The 15,169-nt window shown below is 41.6% G+C and overlaps 1 protein-coding gene across 1 annotated transcript in view; it reads left to right on the top strand.

The window, feature by feature from the left end:
* lmcd1 (LIM and cysteine-rich domains 1) overlaps window positions 1-15,169 on the top strand; it is a 34,345-nt gene that overhangs the window by 6,630 nt on the left and 12,546 nt on the right. The window contains 1 exon segment of the mRNA XM_030134702.1: window positions 9,406-9,477. Coding sequence (XP_029990562.1) covers window positions 9,406-9,477 — 72 coding nt within the window.

The raw sequence follows: 15,169 nt of genomic DNA on the forward strand, positions 1-15,169 counted from the left end.
CTGGTCATATGTAAAATATAATCATCAGCACTGGTCTCTCTAGACAAGAGCTCACGCAGGACCTCAAGTCGCAAGACACTCAAATTCCAGGTCTGGTTCACATGCATCTTCTTAGGTGGCTCCACCACAAACAACAGGTTGGACTTTCGCAATGTCATCCGACTCCGTCTTCTGATTGGTCCTCACCTATTGATGTGACTGTCGTGCCTTGCTACTGGGATGTGTTATACAAACTGACTGTTGTCTTAGATGTGTATCTATTGGAATGCAAGGTCTCAGCTCCCTGTAGCTACAATATCTCCTTCTATTGGAAATTCTGTCCTGCAAGCAGAACTGACCATTAATTTATCAGTAGAGACATACATGAGATTACTGTGAGGCCAGTTTATCAGTAGAGAAGTACATGAGCCCAGCCAGCATGTCCATGTGGGCCCCAGAATGGTTACAATCGGGCTGCATATAAGGGTCCCATGTGGGTTTGTCCACAGTTTCCATGGTGGCCCCACATGTGTTTGCCCATATCAAAATCAGAATCAGAATCTCTTTATTGATATTGTAGCAAGTACAACAAAATTAAGGTAGAGCTCTCAGGTTCAGTGCAACAATTTACAGACAGACAATGAATATCAGTAAAACAACAACAAAAATCAGTAAAAGGCACAGTTATTTCCATTAAAAAATAAAACATATTGCAAACTAAGATATTTGTAAAACATAGAATTTAAGTAGTGCAAATAACATGACAAGTAGTGCAAATGACATGAAAGATAAATATCGTGGGATAAATAGTGTGAAGAATAAATAATATGAGATATTCAGATCTCTGATTCTGATATGGGCAAACGCATGTGGGCCCACCATGGAAACTGCAGACAAACCCAAATGGGACCCTTCTGGGGCCCACATGGACATGCTGGCAAGGAGGTTACTGTGAGGCGAAAGCCAGAATACAATACTCGTCATGCAATCATTTATTATTAATGCATGATATTTAACATAACACTATAATTATCACTATAATCTTCAGGTGGAAGGCAAACATTTAATAAACTTTGGTTGATATTGAACGACTCTCATATACAGACACCACAGTGGAAGTTGTCATTGCCCCAAACACTGACACAATCCTCTGCCTCTCAGGTTGTTTCCATCCATTGTTGGTGTCCGGTGCACTCTGAAATAGGTGATATTATGTGCAGTTGGTTTGATTACATCATTTGAAACAAGTGTGTTAAATTTTGACTGTTCATGACTACTCCTTGACAACTGTGCTGTATTTGTGTTTAACGTTTGCCTCCTGTGTTCACCATTTTACAGCTCACGTCCATCACAGTGAGAAATGTGTTTTTAGAGAGTGAGAATGTGTGTAGAGTTTTACAAAAAGTGTGCTACAGATGTACAAATTGTGTCCAAGTATGAGAATCAACCTAAGGTTGAGTCAAAAGAGTAACTGATTTGATAAATGAGTTTACGCCACTGACTAGTTGAGTCAGAGAATGGGGTTTATTGTTTAAGCCATTCGCAAAAACTGTAACACAAAGCTAAGGTCTAACTGTTTAAGCAGACAACTAGAAAAACACAATGGCAGACTTAAGAAAAACCCAACTATAACTTTATTTTAAGCATAGCCACAACATAAGCTTAGGGCACTGTTGTGGGGGTGGGGTGGGGGGGTGTTATACCAATCATATACAGTCAGAATCAACCAATAACAGCCCTCCAGCCGTTCATTGCCAAACAGGAATCTGCTTACATACAAACATAAAATCCTACTAGCACACTGAACTGTGGTGAACCACAGGTTTTAGATGTGGTAGATAATAAACTTACCTCTGATACAGTTCATTCCTTTACTTTCTTGGTAAATTCCACTGGCATTTTCAGTTGAATAACCTCTCAGCTGGCATCTGTTTGTGCACATGAAATCTGACACATGCCAACATGGCCCTGTTGTTTATATGTTGATAAGTAACCTACACCATACGACTGTACAAAATGAAAGTGAAACTTAAGATGCTTTACTAATTGTGATAACGTTAGTACAGCCACTGAATCCAAATGCAGAACTTGGACACAAAAAATAAGGTTCAAAAGATTTATTAATTACACACAGGTGTAAAAATAATATCAGTGACAGAATCTTGAGGATAATGGTTGGGGATTTCCTCCTCAGATTCGTCCTCCGGATCGAGGGCAACAGCCCGTCTCCCCAAGCGGCCTTTGGGGTATTTTTCCCGACTAGGGAAAAGCAAAGGGAGGCCAGGGACGGAAACAGGTCATGCACAGGTAGGCTATCAAACAGGCAACAGGACATAAGGACAAGGCGAAACTCACGTACCAGTAGTCAGGGCGAGAAGGTCAGAACCAGGGAATCAGATGAGGCAGACAAACCGACAGGGAGCAGGCAGAAGGCAAAAACCGAGGAATCCAAAAACGGGTCACAACAGGCAGACAAACGAACAGATGAGGTCAAAACGCTGGTAAGAACTACAGGAGTTACAAACTGGCGTCTGACAAGGGGAAGAGACAGGGTTTAAATACACAAAAGGGAGGGAAGACAACTAGACACAGGTGGAACAAATTAGGGCGGAGACAGGTAATCAGGTGAAAGGTGAGCACGATCAAGGAAAGGGAAGTAAAGACGACAGACAAGACACATGAGGGGTAACTTAACAAAATAAAACAGGAAGTGACAAACAAAACATAAAAGACAGACAAAACCAGACTAACGTCTGGCTGCAGGTATGACACTAATTCCTGTATGTCTCCCACTGTTGTGCACCTCATTTTCCTTTTCTCCACCTTCAGAAACTTTTATTTTAGGGGGCAGGACATTTGTTGGCCCCCTACTAGAACTGGACCCGGAAGATGCCCTGGTGTTTGCTCTGCCACAAGATTCACAAGCGTTGCTAAGTAGCGTATCAAACACGTGACATTCCTGGAAATGAATTGCACGTGGTGTGGACAAATGTTTTAGCATATTGGAGGGATTTCTCCCCTTTGAAGAAATGGAAGCTTTGCAAATGTTACAAAGTGCCCTGACATCGTCTTTTCGGGTGAAATATAGCCATACTTTGGAGCATTTCTGCCTCGACATCATGTTGGCTATGTTCTAAACCAAAACAATGCAGCATACGTGTGACATCGTTTGTGTGCAACAACGGTGGAATCGATAAGCAGAACCATGAAGCCTATCAACTTGCCATTTTCGCTAGTCTGTTCCTTGACCAAAAATACATAAGTATGCCAAACTGCAGCAGTCAGCTTTATCTGGATTTTGCATGAATCCCCAGACACACATACATGCATGCACACAGAGGCCACTTCCCTTTTATAATATTGATATCTCTGTGTTGTAGGTTATAAAAGCTGGGTTTAGGGTCTAAGCAGGGTTTGGTAAAATAGAACTAAATACATCAGGAGTTAATTTTTATTACATCATCTCTGAGACAAAATGGTGATAAACAGCAATATTAACAAAAGGCACCAGTTCGTCACATGAAGTTATAATAAGTTTGGTTTGGTTTTTCCAATTATGTCCTTAAATCATAATGATGTAACAGACATGATCATCAGTGTAGATTTATTTATTTAACCTTTATTTAAAGCTATACCGTATGATGTGGCATTTTTACACTTTTCTTTTGCCATCTTAAAATGCTCCTAATAAGCGTGTGTCAAACTAAAATGTAAAAGAAATCCACCAGGTATTGAAACTCAAAAATGTTTAATTCTCATATATTTCTGATAAAAGTCTGACCAATCATTTTAGTCGGTCCGAATAAAATAATTGGCCGAACCTGGCTGAGCCTCCTGTCAATCATCCATTACGGCCGTCCAGCATCCGATCCATTATCGGTGTCTCCGCATCCGATATGTGTCCCTCTGAATCTGACGCTTCACTCACGCTGCTCCTGTCCCTTACCACAGTCTACTGTCTAGGATGTGTATGGATAGAACTGACATGCACATGTGGAAGGGAAAAAAAACGGATTTATTAACAGAAACAACAACTAAGGGGAACAAACGGGAGTCTGATGAATGAAGGATGGAGATAAAAGTCCGGAAGTCGGATGTACTGGACTGAACAGGTCTGCAGAAAGCTCAGCTTTTATGACCATGGGACTCATACACGTACATGTACTTGGTGTCACACAATGTAGGATTATATGGATGATAAATGTATGGACTATGAAACTTCTAATGTCCACGGAAAATTCGCGGAGGCCGCGCGTTCACAGTGCGCGCGCCCGTCGCACCTCATCTCCGTGGTGCAGTGAAGACACTGACCCAGTACCGCACAGACCAGACCCTTAAAGTCAGGGTCTACTGATGGAACAGGGGCCGCGGGCCCGCGGCAGGTGGATGATGCATCGGATTACTGAGGGAGGAGTCCACGGACGCACCTCTGCTTCCTCCGCGCGCACAAGGTGAGAGAAGGCGAGCATCAGAGCTCAGGCAGAAGCAAGTGGGCGGGGCTTTGGAGGGAGGCGGGTTGTTCATGTTCAAACTTTTACTAAGTGCTGTGAGAAATGCCACATCGGTAGGTATAGCTTTAACCAGGTAAGTTAGTTGAGAACTGATTCTCATTTACAATAATTATCTGGCCATGACGCAGCATACAAACAGAATAAATACCAGCACAGGTTACATGTACAACAAACAACAGAACAGATTATATATACAACAAACAAACAAACAAACAAACAAACAAACAAACAAACAAACGGTATGAACAGCAGAACAATGATATTTACCAAATAGAAAAGCTAAAAACCGGTGCAGTGGTCCAGAAGTATATCTCTCACTGACTCCTGATAAAAGAGGAGATTCACCAAATATTAACCCTTTCATGCACACTGGTCACTACAGTGGACAGCTGTTCAAAAGTGTTCTCTTGTATATTCATGGATTTTATTGTTTTAGTTCCATATCAGCCAACACAGTGGACGCTTATGCATCATCCCATACACTGCAATTCATACCATTACTGTAAGTTTGCTGGTCTAGATAAACCTGATCTGCAGTAAGATGTTTGAGAGTAAAAAAACTGCTAATTGTTATTAGACTGTAATTAACAGGGTTTTTTTTTTTTTTTTTGCATATTATCTCCATGCAGGTATGTTAAAATGTGAGAAAACATCAGATTAGCAGCATTAAAAATGTTTATGTTTCATAGTTTTCACACAGTATATCAGTAAATACTTGTTTCTTTGGTTCTAAAACTAAACGCATGGCGTCCAGCTGAGTGGACATTTTTGTAACTCCATAAAAATGGGCTAACAAAAATCAATAGAATTATTATTTTTATGCCTAAAGAGGGATAAAAACACCCAGGAAAAAAATTGTGATTAAGGTTCTCATAATTCATGCATGAAAGGGTTAATACAACACATATTAAATGTACGTATACACATATACACAACCAAGTCAAAAAAGATTACATTCAAATGTTTACTTGGACCATTTTAACTTCTATTATTGCATCTTATAGGTATTTGCCATGTTATCATTTGGATGATCTGGTCTGGACTCTGTGGTTCTGGTCTGGACTCTGTGGTTCTGGTCTGGACTCTGTGGTTCAGTTCTGGACTCTATGGTTCAGGTCAAGACTGTGGTTCTGGTCTGGACTCTGTGGTTCAGGTCTGGACTCTATGGTTCTGGTCTGGACTCTGTGGTTCAGGTGTGGACTCAGTGGTTCAGGTCTGGACTCTATGGTTCTGGTCTGGACTCTGTGGTTCAGGTGTGGACTCAGTGGTTCAGGTCTGGACTCTGTGGTTGTAGTCTTGACTCTGTGGTTTTGGTCTGGACTCTGTGGCTCTGATCTGGACTCTGTGGTTCAGGTCTGGACTCTATGGTTCTGGTCTGGACTCTGTGGTTCAGGTGTGGACTCAGTGGTTCAGGTCTGGACTCTGTGGTTGTAGTCTTGACTCTGTGGTTTTGGTCTGGACTCTGTGGCTCTGATCTGGACTCTGTGGTTCAGGTCTGGACTCTATGGTTCTGGTCTGGACTCTGTGGTTCAGGTGTGGACTCAGTGGTTCAGGTCTGGACTCTGTGGTTGTAGTCTTGACTCTGTGGTTTTGGTCTGGACTCTGTGGCTCTGATCTGGACTCTGTGGTTCTGGTCTGGATTCAGTGATTCAGGTATGGACTCAGTGTACTGTAGGCACTGGGCATGATGGGTAATCACTGCCCCCACAGATTTAGACTGAAGGCACTAGGCATGATGGGTAATCACTAACCCCACAGGCTTAGACTGTAGGCACTAGGCATGATGGGTAATTACTGCCCCCACAGGCTTGGACTGTAGGCACTAGGCATGATGGGTAATCACTTGAACCACAGGCTTGGGACTGGAGCACTACATCACAGTCGTTCAAAAAAATGAGAAATAAATACCAACATTTGACAGTTCTCATGTGTAAATCAGACCTAAATGACTTTGAATCACAAATATTTGTTCTGTTTTATACAGTTTAACTATAATCGGTCAAATGTGCATCTGTGCCTGTGTGCGGTCTTGTACAGTGTGTTGTGTGTGTCGTGCAGTGTGTGTGTTGTACAGTGTGTTGTGTGTGATGTATAGTGTGTTGTTGTGTGTGCTGTACAGTGTGTTGTGTTTTGTATAGTGTGTTGTTGTATGTGTTCAGTGTGTGTGTGTGTGTCTTGTACAGTGTGTTGTGTGTGGGTGTGTGTTGTTCAGGTGTTGTGTGTGCTATTAGTGTGTTGTTGTGTGTGTGTGTTCAGTGTGTTGTGTGTGTCTTGTACAGTGTGTGTGTTGTGCACTGTGTTGTGTTGTGTGTGTGTGTGTTGTACAGTGTATTGTGTGTGCTATATAGTGTGTTGTTGTGCAGTGTGTTGTGCAGTGTGTTGTGTGTGTTGTATAGTGTGTTGATGTGTGTTGTTCAGTGTGTTGTACAGTGTGTTCTGTGTGTGTTGTATAGTGTGTTGTGCAGTGTGTTGTGTGTGTTGTATAGTGTGTTGTGTGTGTCTTGCACAGTGTGTTGTGTTTGTGTTGTGTGTGTCTTGTTCAGTGTGTTGTTCAGTGTGTTGTGTTGTTGTTCAGTGTGTTGCGTGTTGTCTTGTCAGTGTGTTGTTCAATGTGTTGTGTGTGTTTATTCCTGAGGACAGATGAGTTAGTTCATTCCTGCTGACAGACACAAGACCAGTTTTAGAGCAGCTGTCGTCAGGTTCTCTGTCAGAGGTTACATGTCGACAAGGTCAGGTCAGGTCGACGAGTATGGAGCCAATCTGGGACCATAAATTTTGTATATGAAAAAAAAAATGTGAAACTGAAAATTTAAGTTTTGATCTTGAATTTTGAAAAATACAATGTTGTATTCAAATTAAAAATAAGTGTATGAAAAGTTTTTTTCAGGTTAAATATAATTTTGATTCACTTCAGTAATTCTTTTGAATAAATTATGTATTTTCATTTTTCACTTTCATATCTATTTTAATATTTGAGGTTTCATTTTTTTCAGTTGCATGTTTTATCTTTTCAGAATCAGATCTTGTTTTTTTATGGTTTCAAATCTTATTTTTCACTTTAAGATCTTTTTTTTTTTGCTTTCATACCTTTTTTTTTTCGCTGTTCAATTTTGGCCCTGATGTGGCATGGACGGCGTGGCCTCATCTGAGAGGGGCGTTGGAATCATGAGTGACAGCATAACAAAAAGCTTAGGGACCTTCCCTGCTCCTGTGCCTTCAAGGAACGTAGGAACTAAACAATTCAGACTCAACACATTATATGCATTATATTCACATCACTGGTAGTGAAAAAACCTGATGCCAGTGACAAACTTACATTTAAAACAGCTGTTTTTAGACAGTTACTGAGCACCATTTGCGTATAGAGTAATAAATTATGCCAGGTTGTGCAGATAAACAGCCACACATTAATACATGATATTTCCAATTTCCATATAGCCCAGTGAAGGCAAGTCAGTGGATGGTTAACTTCCTGCTCCAGTCACAACAGGGAAATGAACAGACAGTAAAACTCAGCGCTTCAACTGTCATCCACTGTGATCCATGCCACTGTACTTCGCAGAAGTAAAAGTGAAACTTAATGCTCATTTACCTTTTCCCTATCTCCTGAATTTTTTGCAAACTTTCATTTGAGTGGGCAGGACATTTGTTCTGGCCTATTATATATTATACTTATGTATAGTAAGTCTGGTGATTATTTTTTGTATGAAATTTGTGGTGTTGGTGGCAAGGTTTAGTGGAAACGCTAGCAGTAGACGCTCATGCTGGATCTAGCGACCCCTAGCCTGGGGGGAGGCGGAGAGGATACCACGCTCTACAGTATTTGAATGTGAATGCAGTACCTGTTTTGACCACAATCCTACATACGGCTCCTTTAAATAATTGATCCTGTCCTCTTATGTTCACTGTGAAAGAGTTTTCAGGTATTTTCACTTCACTATTTATTGTTTTTCCCACAGCCTTTGTGTTTTACTCTTTCCATTTCAACAGTAATGTTTCTACTTTCCTTTATTTACATCTTCAAAACATTAAACTTGTTATTTTAGTTTTAATGCTTTTGTGGCGATTTATCTGTGATTTTTTTATTTTGCATCTTTGCAAGAATGATTTACCAAAGTGATTTCAACCTAAACAGATGAAACAATAAGACTCAGAACAGTTGAACCCTGGTGAATTAGATAGTGAATATCATAATCCCCTTTTACACAGCACTTCTGTTACGGGAATATTTTACCTTTATTCTGAAACGACGTCTGTGTGACCAGAATGGTGGGTTCATTTGGTCCCACCTTTATCACAGTTCTGTAACGCCTCTGGAGGTAGTAACGAAGCCGTGATAAAGGTGGAATCATGATTCCAGAATGCTATGTAAAGGAAACACCTCTCATTCTGCAACCAGGGTGTGATGTTTTAATGACGGCAAGCCCCGTGCCAGAGAGACAGTGGGTGCATATGAAGGCACTGGCATGGACTCTGCCGCAGCTGCTGCGGCTTCATGCCACTGGTGCCACTGCGGCTTCGTGCCATGGGTGCAATGGGTGCTATGGCTTCGTGCCAGGGATGAAAATAGCATGTAGCTGTGGCATCCAGGGGGGCTACCGCAGAATCCATGCCAGTGCCTTCATATGCACCCGTTGTCTCTCCCGCACCGGGGGGATTTAAAAATGACAGTGAGCTGTATACAGTAAACAAGCATATCAATGTGACCAGAAGGATGCTGAACTGGGGAGACACAGAGATCTGCGAGCTGTTGTCACTTTGGGTGGAAGACTCTATCCATGCTAATATTTGTGGAACAATGAAAGACTCTGGAGAGGTTCGCAACATCGCTATGCCCAGGGTATTGCTGACGCAGAAGTGATACGTCACACTATATGCTGTACTGCATCACCGCCCCTTTGATTCTGGAATGCAGGTCCGCTGTGTAAAGGCGAAGACACACCAACCCAATTACCAGCGGTTGGACATCGTCAGGCAGTCTGGCAAGGTTAGTGACATGAGTCTATTTGGTGTGTTCTCTACAATGGGCCATTGTTTATGCTGTCACCAGTCTTTTTGGCAGATTCAGCATGTGTAATAGGCCACTAGCCGTTGTTTAGTCGAACCAATTTGATTAGTGGAGGGAAAGCCCTTGACTACTGAATCAGTGCAGGAGAAGTTTACGTGTCAATACAGCTATGCCAAGGTACTTCACACTATTATTGTCTTATATAATAGGCCATTCACTGTTCATATCATATCCAGGATCACTGTCTCACCGTTTTTCTGGAATCTCTGTGTAAAAGTGGCTATAAAGAAACAGGATAATATGTCAATGACACAGGATGAAGCATAAAAGATGAAACAAGAGGAAACAGAACAAATGAAAACCATATAAAGGAATAATATGAAAACCGTACTCGTACTTGTCATCTTCCACTTATCCAAGTCCGGGTTGTGGGGGCAGCAGCCTCAGCAGAGAAGCCAAGACAAACTCTCTCCCCAGCCACTTCCACTCACTCTTCCAGGGAATCCCAAAGCGTTCTCTGGTCAGCCAAGAGATATAATCCCTCTAGCATCTTCCAGATGCCTCCCCAGGGAGGTGTTCAGGAAGCATCCTCACTAGATGCCCGAACCACCTCAACTGGCTCCTCTCGACTTAGAGGGGCAGCAGCTGTACTCTGAGTCCCTCCCTGATGTCTGATCTCCTCACCATATCTCTAAAGTGGCCATACACTGTGCGATTTTAGAGACGGTTTCTCACTCGTGTGACTATTTCTGGATCGGGCCAGATGTGCCTCTAATCATGTGTCGTGCTTCGTGCAGTATACATGGGGTAAGGAGAAGCGATTAACACCTCACGACCACCTCACAACCAGCAATCATGTGTTCGCAAGGAAAACGGAGCTGTTTGAAATCCCGCTCGCTCCTCGTGAGCGTATCACACTGTCAAAGCAGTGCCACGAGCCGATGTGCCTCAAATTCTCACACTGTGCATGCACGAACACAGAAGCTGGCTATTGGCCCGGTGCAATTTAGTTTTTACAGCTTACCTCTAGTTCCCGCTGTAGGATCGACAGCCTGTACTGCCCACGTCTGGCCAACCAATTCCTGCACCAAACACGTCGTTGTCTGTTCTTCTTTTTTGATTCCCTGCAGATAATGGCACATATTGCCAAAGCAGCTCGTTGGTTTTTGTTTAGCACTACCATTTTATGACTCACGCCAATACACAATCGTCTATGCACTTCCGGATTCCGTGGTATTTTAACGTTGTATTTCCGGATACAACACTTGAACATCGTCCTCTGGTGTATGGTCCTACAGTGTGAGCAGTCAGGTCGAAATAATAAAGATCAAAATAATCGCAGTGTATGGCTGCCTTAAGGCTGAGCCCAGCCACACTGCGGTGGAAACTCATTTCGGCTGCTTGTACTCATGACCTCATCCTTTCGGTCATTACCCAGAGCTCATGACCAAGATGAAAACACAAGGTTAAAATCATATCAGTGAGAAAAGATGAACATGATGAAAAAGACAAAACAACGTGAACCATTGAACCCTGTACATGGAAACTGGATCACACACACACACGCACCACACACAAACACACACACACACATTTCTGGAGAGTTTGTCAGTATGAGGTCATTTGGTGGAGCCATGACATCATCTTTTCTATGTGTGTGTGTATGTGTGTGTGTGTTCAGTATCTTCCACCCACATGTTCAGAATGATAACCACTCTTCCTCCTATGACACCCATTATCATGTTGTTTCATGTTTTAATAAAATGTGGAAGATGATTGAACAACATTTTTTGGTAACAGAAGAAAGATAATTAGACAAGAGAAAATGTAAAAACTGAAAACCACTGTCAAAGTTGTCAATTTGTGATTATATCTCACAGACTGAATTAGAATTCAACCTTAAGGAGTAAGAACTCCACCTTAAATAAGTAAGAATTCCACCTTAAAAGAGTGTGAACTCCACCTTAAGTGACCATGAACTCCACCTTAAATGAGTATGAAGTCCACCTTAAATGAGTAAGAACTCCATCTTAAATGAATAAGAACTGCACCTTAAATGAATAAGATCTCCACCTTAAATGAGTAACAATTCTACCTTAAATGAGTAAAAACTCCACCTTACATGAGTAAGAGCTGCACCTTAAATGAATAAGAACTCCACCTTACATGAGTAAGAATTCCACCTTAAATGAATAAAAGCTCCACTTTAAATGAATAAGAACTCCACCTTAAAAGAGTAAGAATTCCACCTTAAATGAGAAAGAATTGCACCTTAAATAAGAACAAACTCCACCTTAAATGAATAAGAACTCCACCTTAAATAAATAAGAAATCCACCTTAAATGAGTAAGAACACCACCTTAAATGGGTACAAACTCCACCTTAAATGAATCAGATCTCCACCTTAAATGAATAAGAACGCCACCTAAAATGAGTAAGAACACCACCTTAACGACTAAGAACTCCACCTTAAATTAATCAGAACGCCACCTTACATGAGTAAGAACTCCACCTTAAATGAGTATGAAATCCACCTTAAATTAAAAAGAACACCATCTTAAATGAGTAAGAATTCCACTTTAACTGAGTAGGAACTCCACCTTAAATAAATAAAAATAGCACCTTAAATGAATAAGAATTCCACCTTAAATGAGGAAGAACTACACCTCAAATCTGTTCATTGATGACAGACGACGTCACATCCTGAAGCCACTGGAATCATCCTTGGGCCTTTTTCAGAAAGCTGGTTCAACAAACTCTGAGTCTAATTCAAAGCGCTTTTCTGGAACCGGATTCTCAGAGTTTCTCAGCTCAGAGTAAGTCAACTCAGAGTTTAGAACTAGACTCAGAGTTTGTTGAACCAGCTTTCTGGAACAGGGCCGTGTTGTTGTGAGTTGTGTGAGTGTTGTGTTGTTGTGAGTTGTGTGATTATTGTGTTGTTGTGAGTGTGTGAGTGTTGTGTTGTTGTGAGGTGTTCAAGTGTTGTGTTGTGAGTTGTATGAGCGTTGTATTGTTGTGAGTTGCGTGAGTGTTTAGTTGTGTGAGTGTTGTGAGTTGTGTGAGTGTTTAGTTGTGTGAGTGTTGTGAGTTGTGTGAGTGTTTAGTTGTGTGAGTGTTGTGAGTTGTGTGAGCGTTGTGTTTTTGTTGTTGTGTTGTATTGTTATAAGTTGTGTGAGAGTTGTATTGTGTTATTGTGAGTGTTGTGTTGTTGTGAGTTGTGTGAGTGTTGTGTTGTTGATGTTGTAGAATTGATTGACTGATTGATTGATTGATTGATTGATTGATTGATTGATCGATTGATCGATCAATTGATGCAATGTAAATACGATGAGATTATAGCCATAGGGCTAATTTCCATCTCTGGTCCCATTGCCAGGTAAAAAACAAAACAAAACAAAAAAAAACTTACAGATGACATAACTGAACTAAGACATGCATAAAGAAAACCATACAACAAACAACAACACATGGTGCACACAAACAGACCAAAGATGGGGGACCAAGGCAAGCCACCAAGCATTAATTGATTAAGGTTTCCAAATGAATCATCAGAAAATAATCTTAGATTTTTCACTGTCACAGATTTGATCCTATCATGTCTTTGTTTGTTCAGTTTATGATTAAATCTGACCCAGTTTGACCTTTAACCTGAACATTTAATAACTGGACTGTTTTTCTTCTGTGATTTTTGTGTGTGTGTGTGTGTGTGTGTGTGTGTAGGTGTGTGTGTGTGTGTGTGTAGGTGTGTGTGTGTGTGTGTATGTATGTGTGTGTGTATGTGTGTGAAGGATCATGACAGTTTAAAGTGTAATATTGTCACTTTGTCTGACAGTTTCATTTTAAGATTTGTTCAGGGTTAAAAAATGTACAGGAACCATGGACAGGTTTTAGCAGAAATAGCAGATGTGTACTCATCAAAATGCTACTGCTCTATGGAGAGGCATTTGTTTCTTTCAATCTTCAATCAATTCTTTCTTTTAATCAAATAGAATAGATTTGCAACCTAAAAAGAGATTTGAGAGCATAAGAAACTGTGGCAATCAAAAAAAAATATAATTTTGCCTATAAATCAGTCCTCTTTGGTTGCAAGTTTAAAAGTTTTGCTTGTGAGTTAAACTGCACTTAATGGGCGGGTCCTACAATGATGGATGAAAGAAGAGTTTCTTTTGGTGGGTTTGACCTGGCTCCAGTGCGGGCTACACCTTCCATGTTATACCCACTTCTCCCTTGTGCTATGCTACCAGGAGGTAGGTTGACAGTCTATTGCTTTTCAAAGTTTAAAAGGGGCCCCATAAGTAATGAATTAGGCTAAACAGTGTAGGCTGCAGCCTGCCAAACATTCACAGCCTGAGCAGATTCATGGCCTGAACAGAGTACATCAGAATGAGTGAGTGAGTTACAGGGAGGCATATACAACATAGGGCTGTGATTTAAACATTTAGGGCCTGATTTACTAAAGGTTTGCACGTGTAAAAACGTGCGCAAACTTGACTGCGCACGTAAAAACACGTTGAAGCTTATCTACTAACAGGGTGCACCAAGGTTTGCGCCTCTCAAATGGGCAAATAGCAACCAATTTAGCGTGTTTGCCCTCATGAATATGCAATATGGATGTTTCTGCCACAATGCGCAAAATTATTGGGAGGTGTAATGCAAATTTTTTTTAGCGTGTGCAATATGATTTACCAAACATGAAAATGATTGTGGTGGCTGATTTTGTGTCTTTTTTTAGCGCGTCTGAGAGGCAAGTTTAAACTTTGCGCAAAACTGGCAAAGAGGCGCATGGGCACAACTAAAGGCAACACAGAGAACCAATCTGTTCTGATCACATCAACATTTTGGAATGACGGGAGAAAAAAATAAGAATTTGAGACATATGGCCCCCACTGTATGGGCCTGCCCCCGATGCCCGGTTCCACCAGCAGCACATCACCATTAGGCCAGGCGCGCGCACACACGCAAAGGAGACCGAATGGGACGGGTTCTAGTGCTGCACAACACACACACACGCACACACACACACACACACACACACAAACAGCGATGTCCACTGTGTTGTGACTGGGCTCCCGAGCCTTCTATATTAGCACTAATGTGGAGGGTTTTCCCCTCATGCCCACGGACCTAAAAGTTTTCGTTCACCCTGCAGAGCGACATACAGAGAGAACGTATTTATTTCACTAATAACACACGTCACCACAGATAAACAACAACAGAGAAATGCCCATTCATCCCTCTGTGTGGAAAAAGAGCAACTTCATTTTCAGTAGTGCTAGCATATCCCACAGCAGTTTTTACAGTGCACTGTCTCCATGACGACAACCAGTAGTGCATGCAAAATCCTCATTTAATTAGGGCCGCCTCCAAGACTTTGCGCCTGGTGTCATTTGTGCAGGCAATCTTAGTTGATCATCCTTGACATGCAAATCAATAGCACGCACATATTTTAGCACGAGCAAGCACATTTGCGCCCGTTAATTGCGATCTTACTAAATCAGGCCCTTATGCCCAGTTTCCACTACGTGGTGTTGGCTCGACTCGACTCGGCTCGGCCTTTTTTGCGTTTCCATTACGAAAAAGGACCTGGAATCTGGTACCCGGTGCTACTTTTTTGGTATCACCTCTGCCGAGGTTCCAGGACTGGGGACCAGATACTAAAATGTGATGTGTA

Source organism: Sphaeramia orbicularis, chromosome 5 (assembly GCF_902148855.1).
Source record: "Sphaeramia orbicularis chromosome 5, fSphaOr1.1, whole genome shotgun sequence".
NCBI lineage: Eukaryota > Metazoa > Chordata > Actinopteri > Kurtiformes > Apogonidae > Sphaeramia > Sphaeramia orbicularis.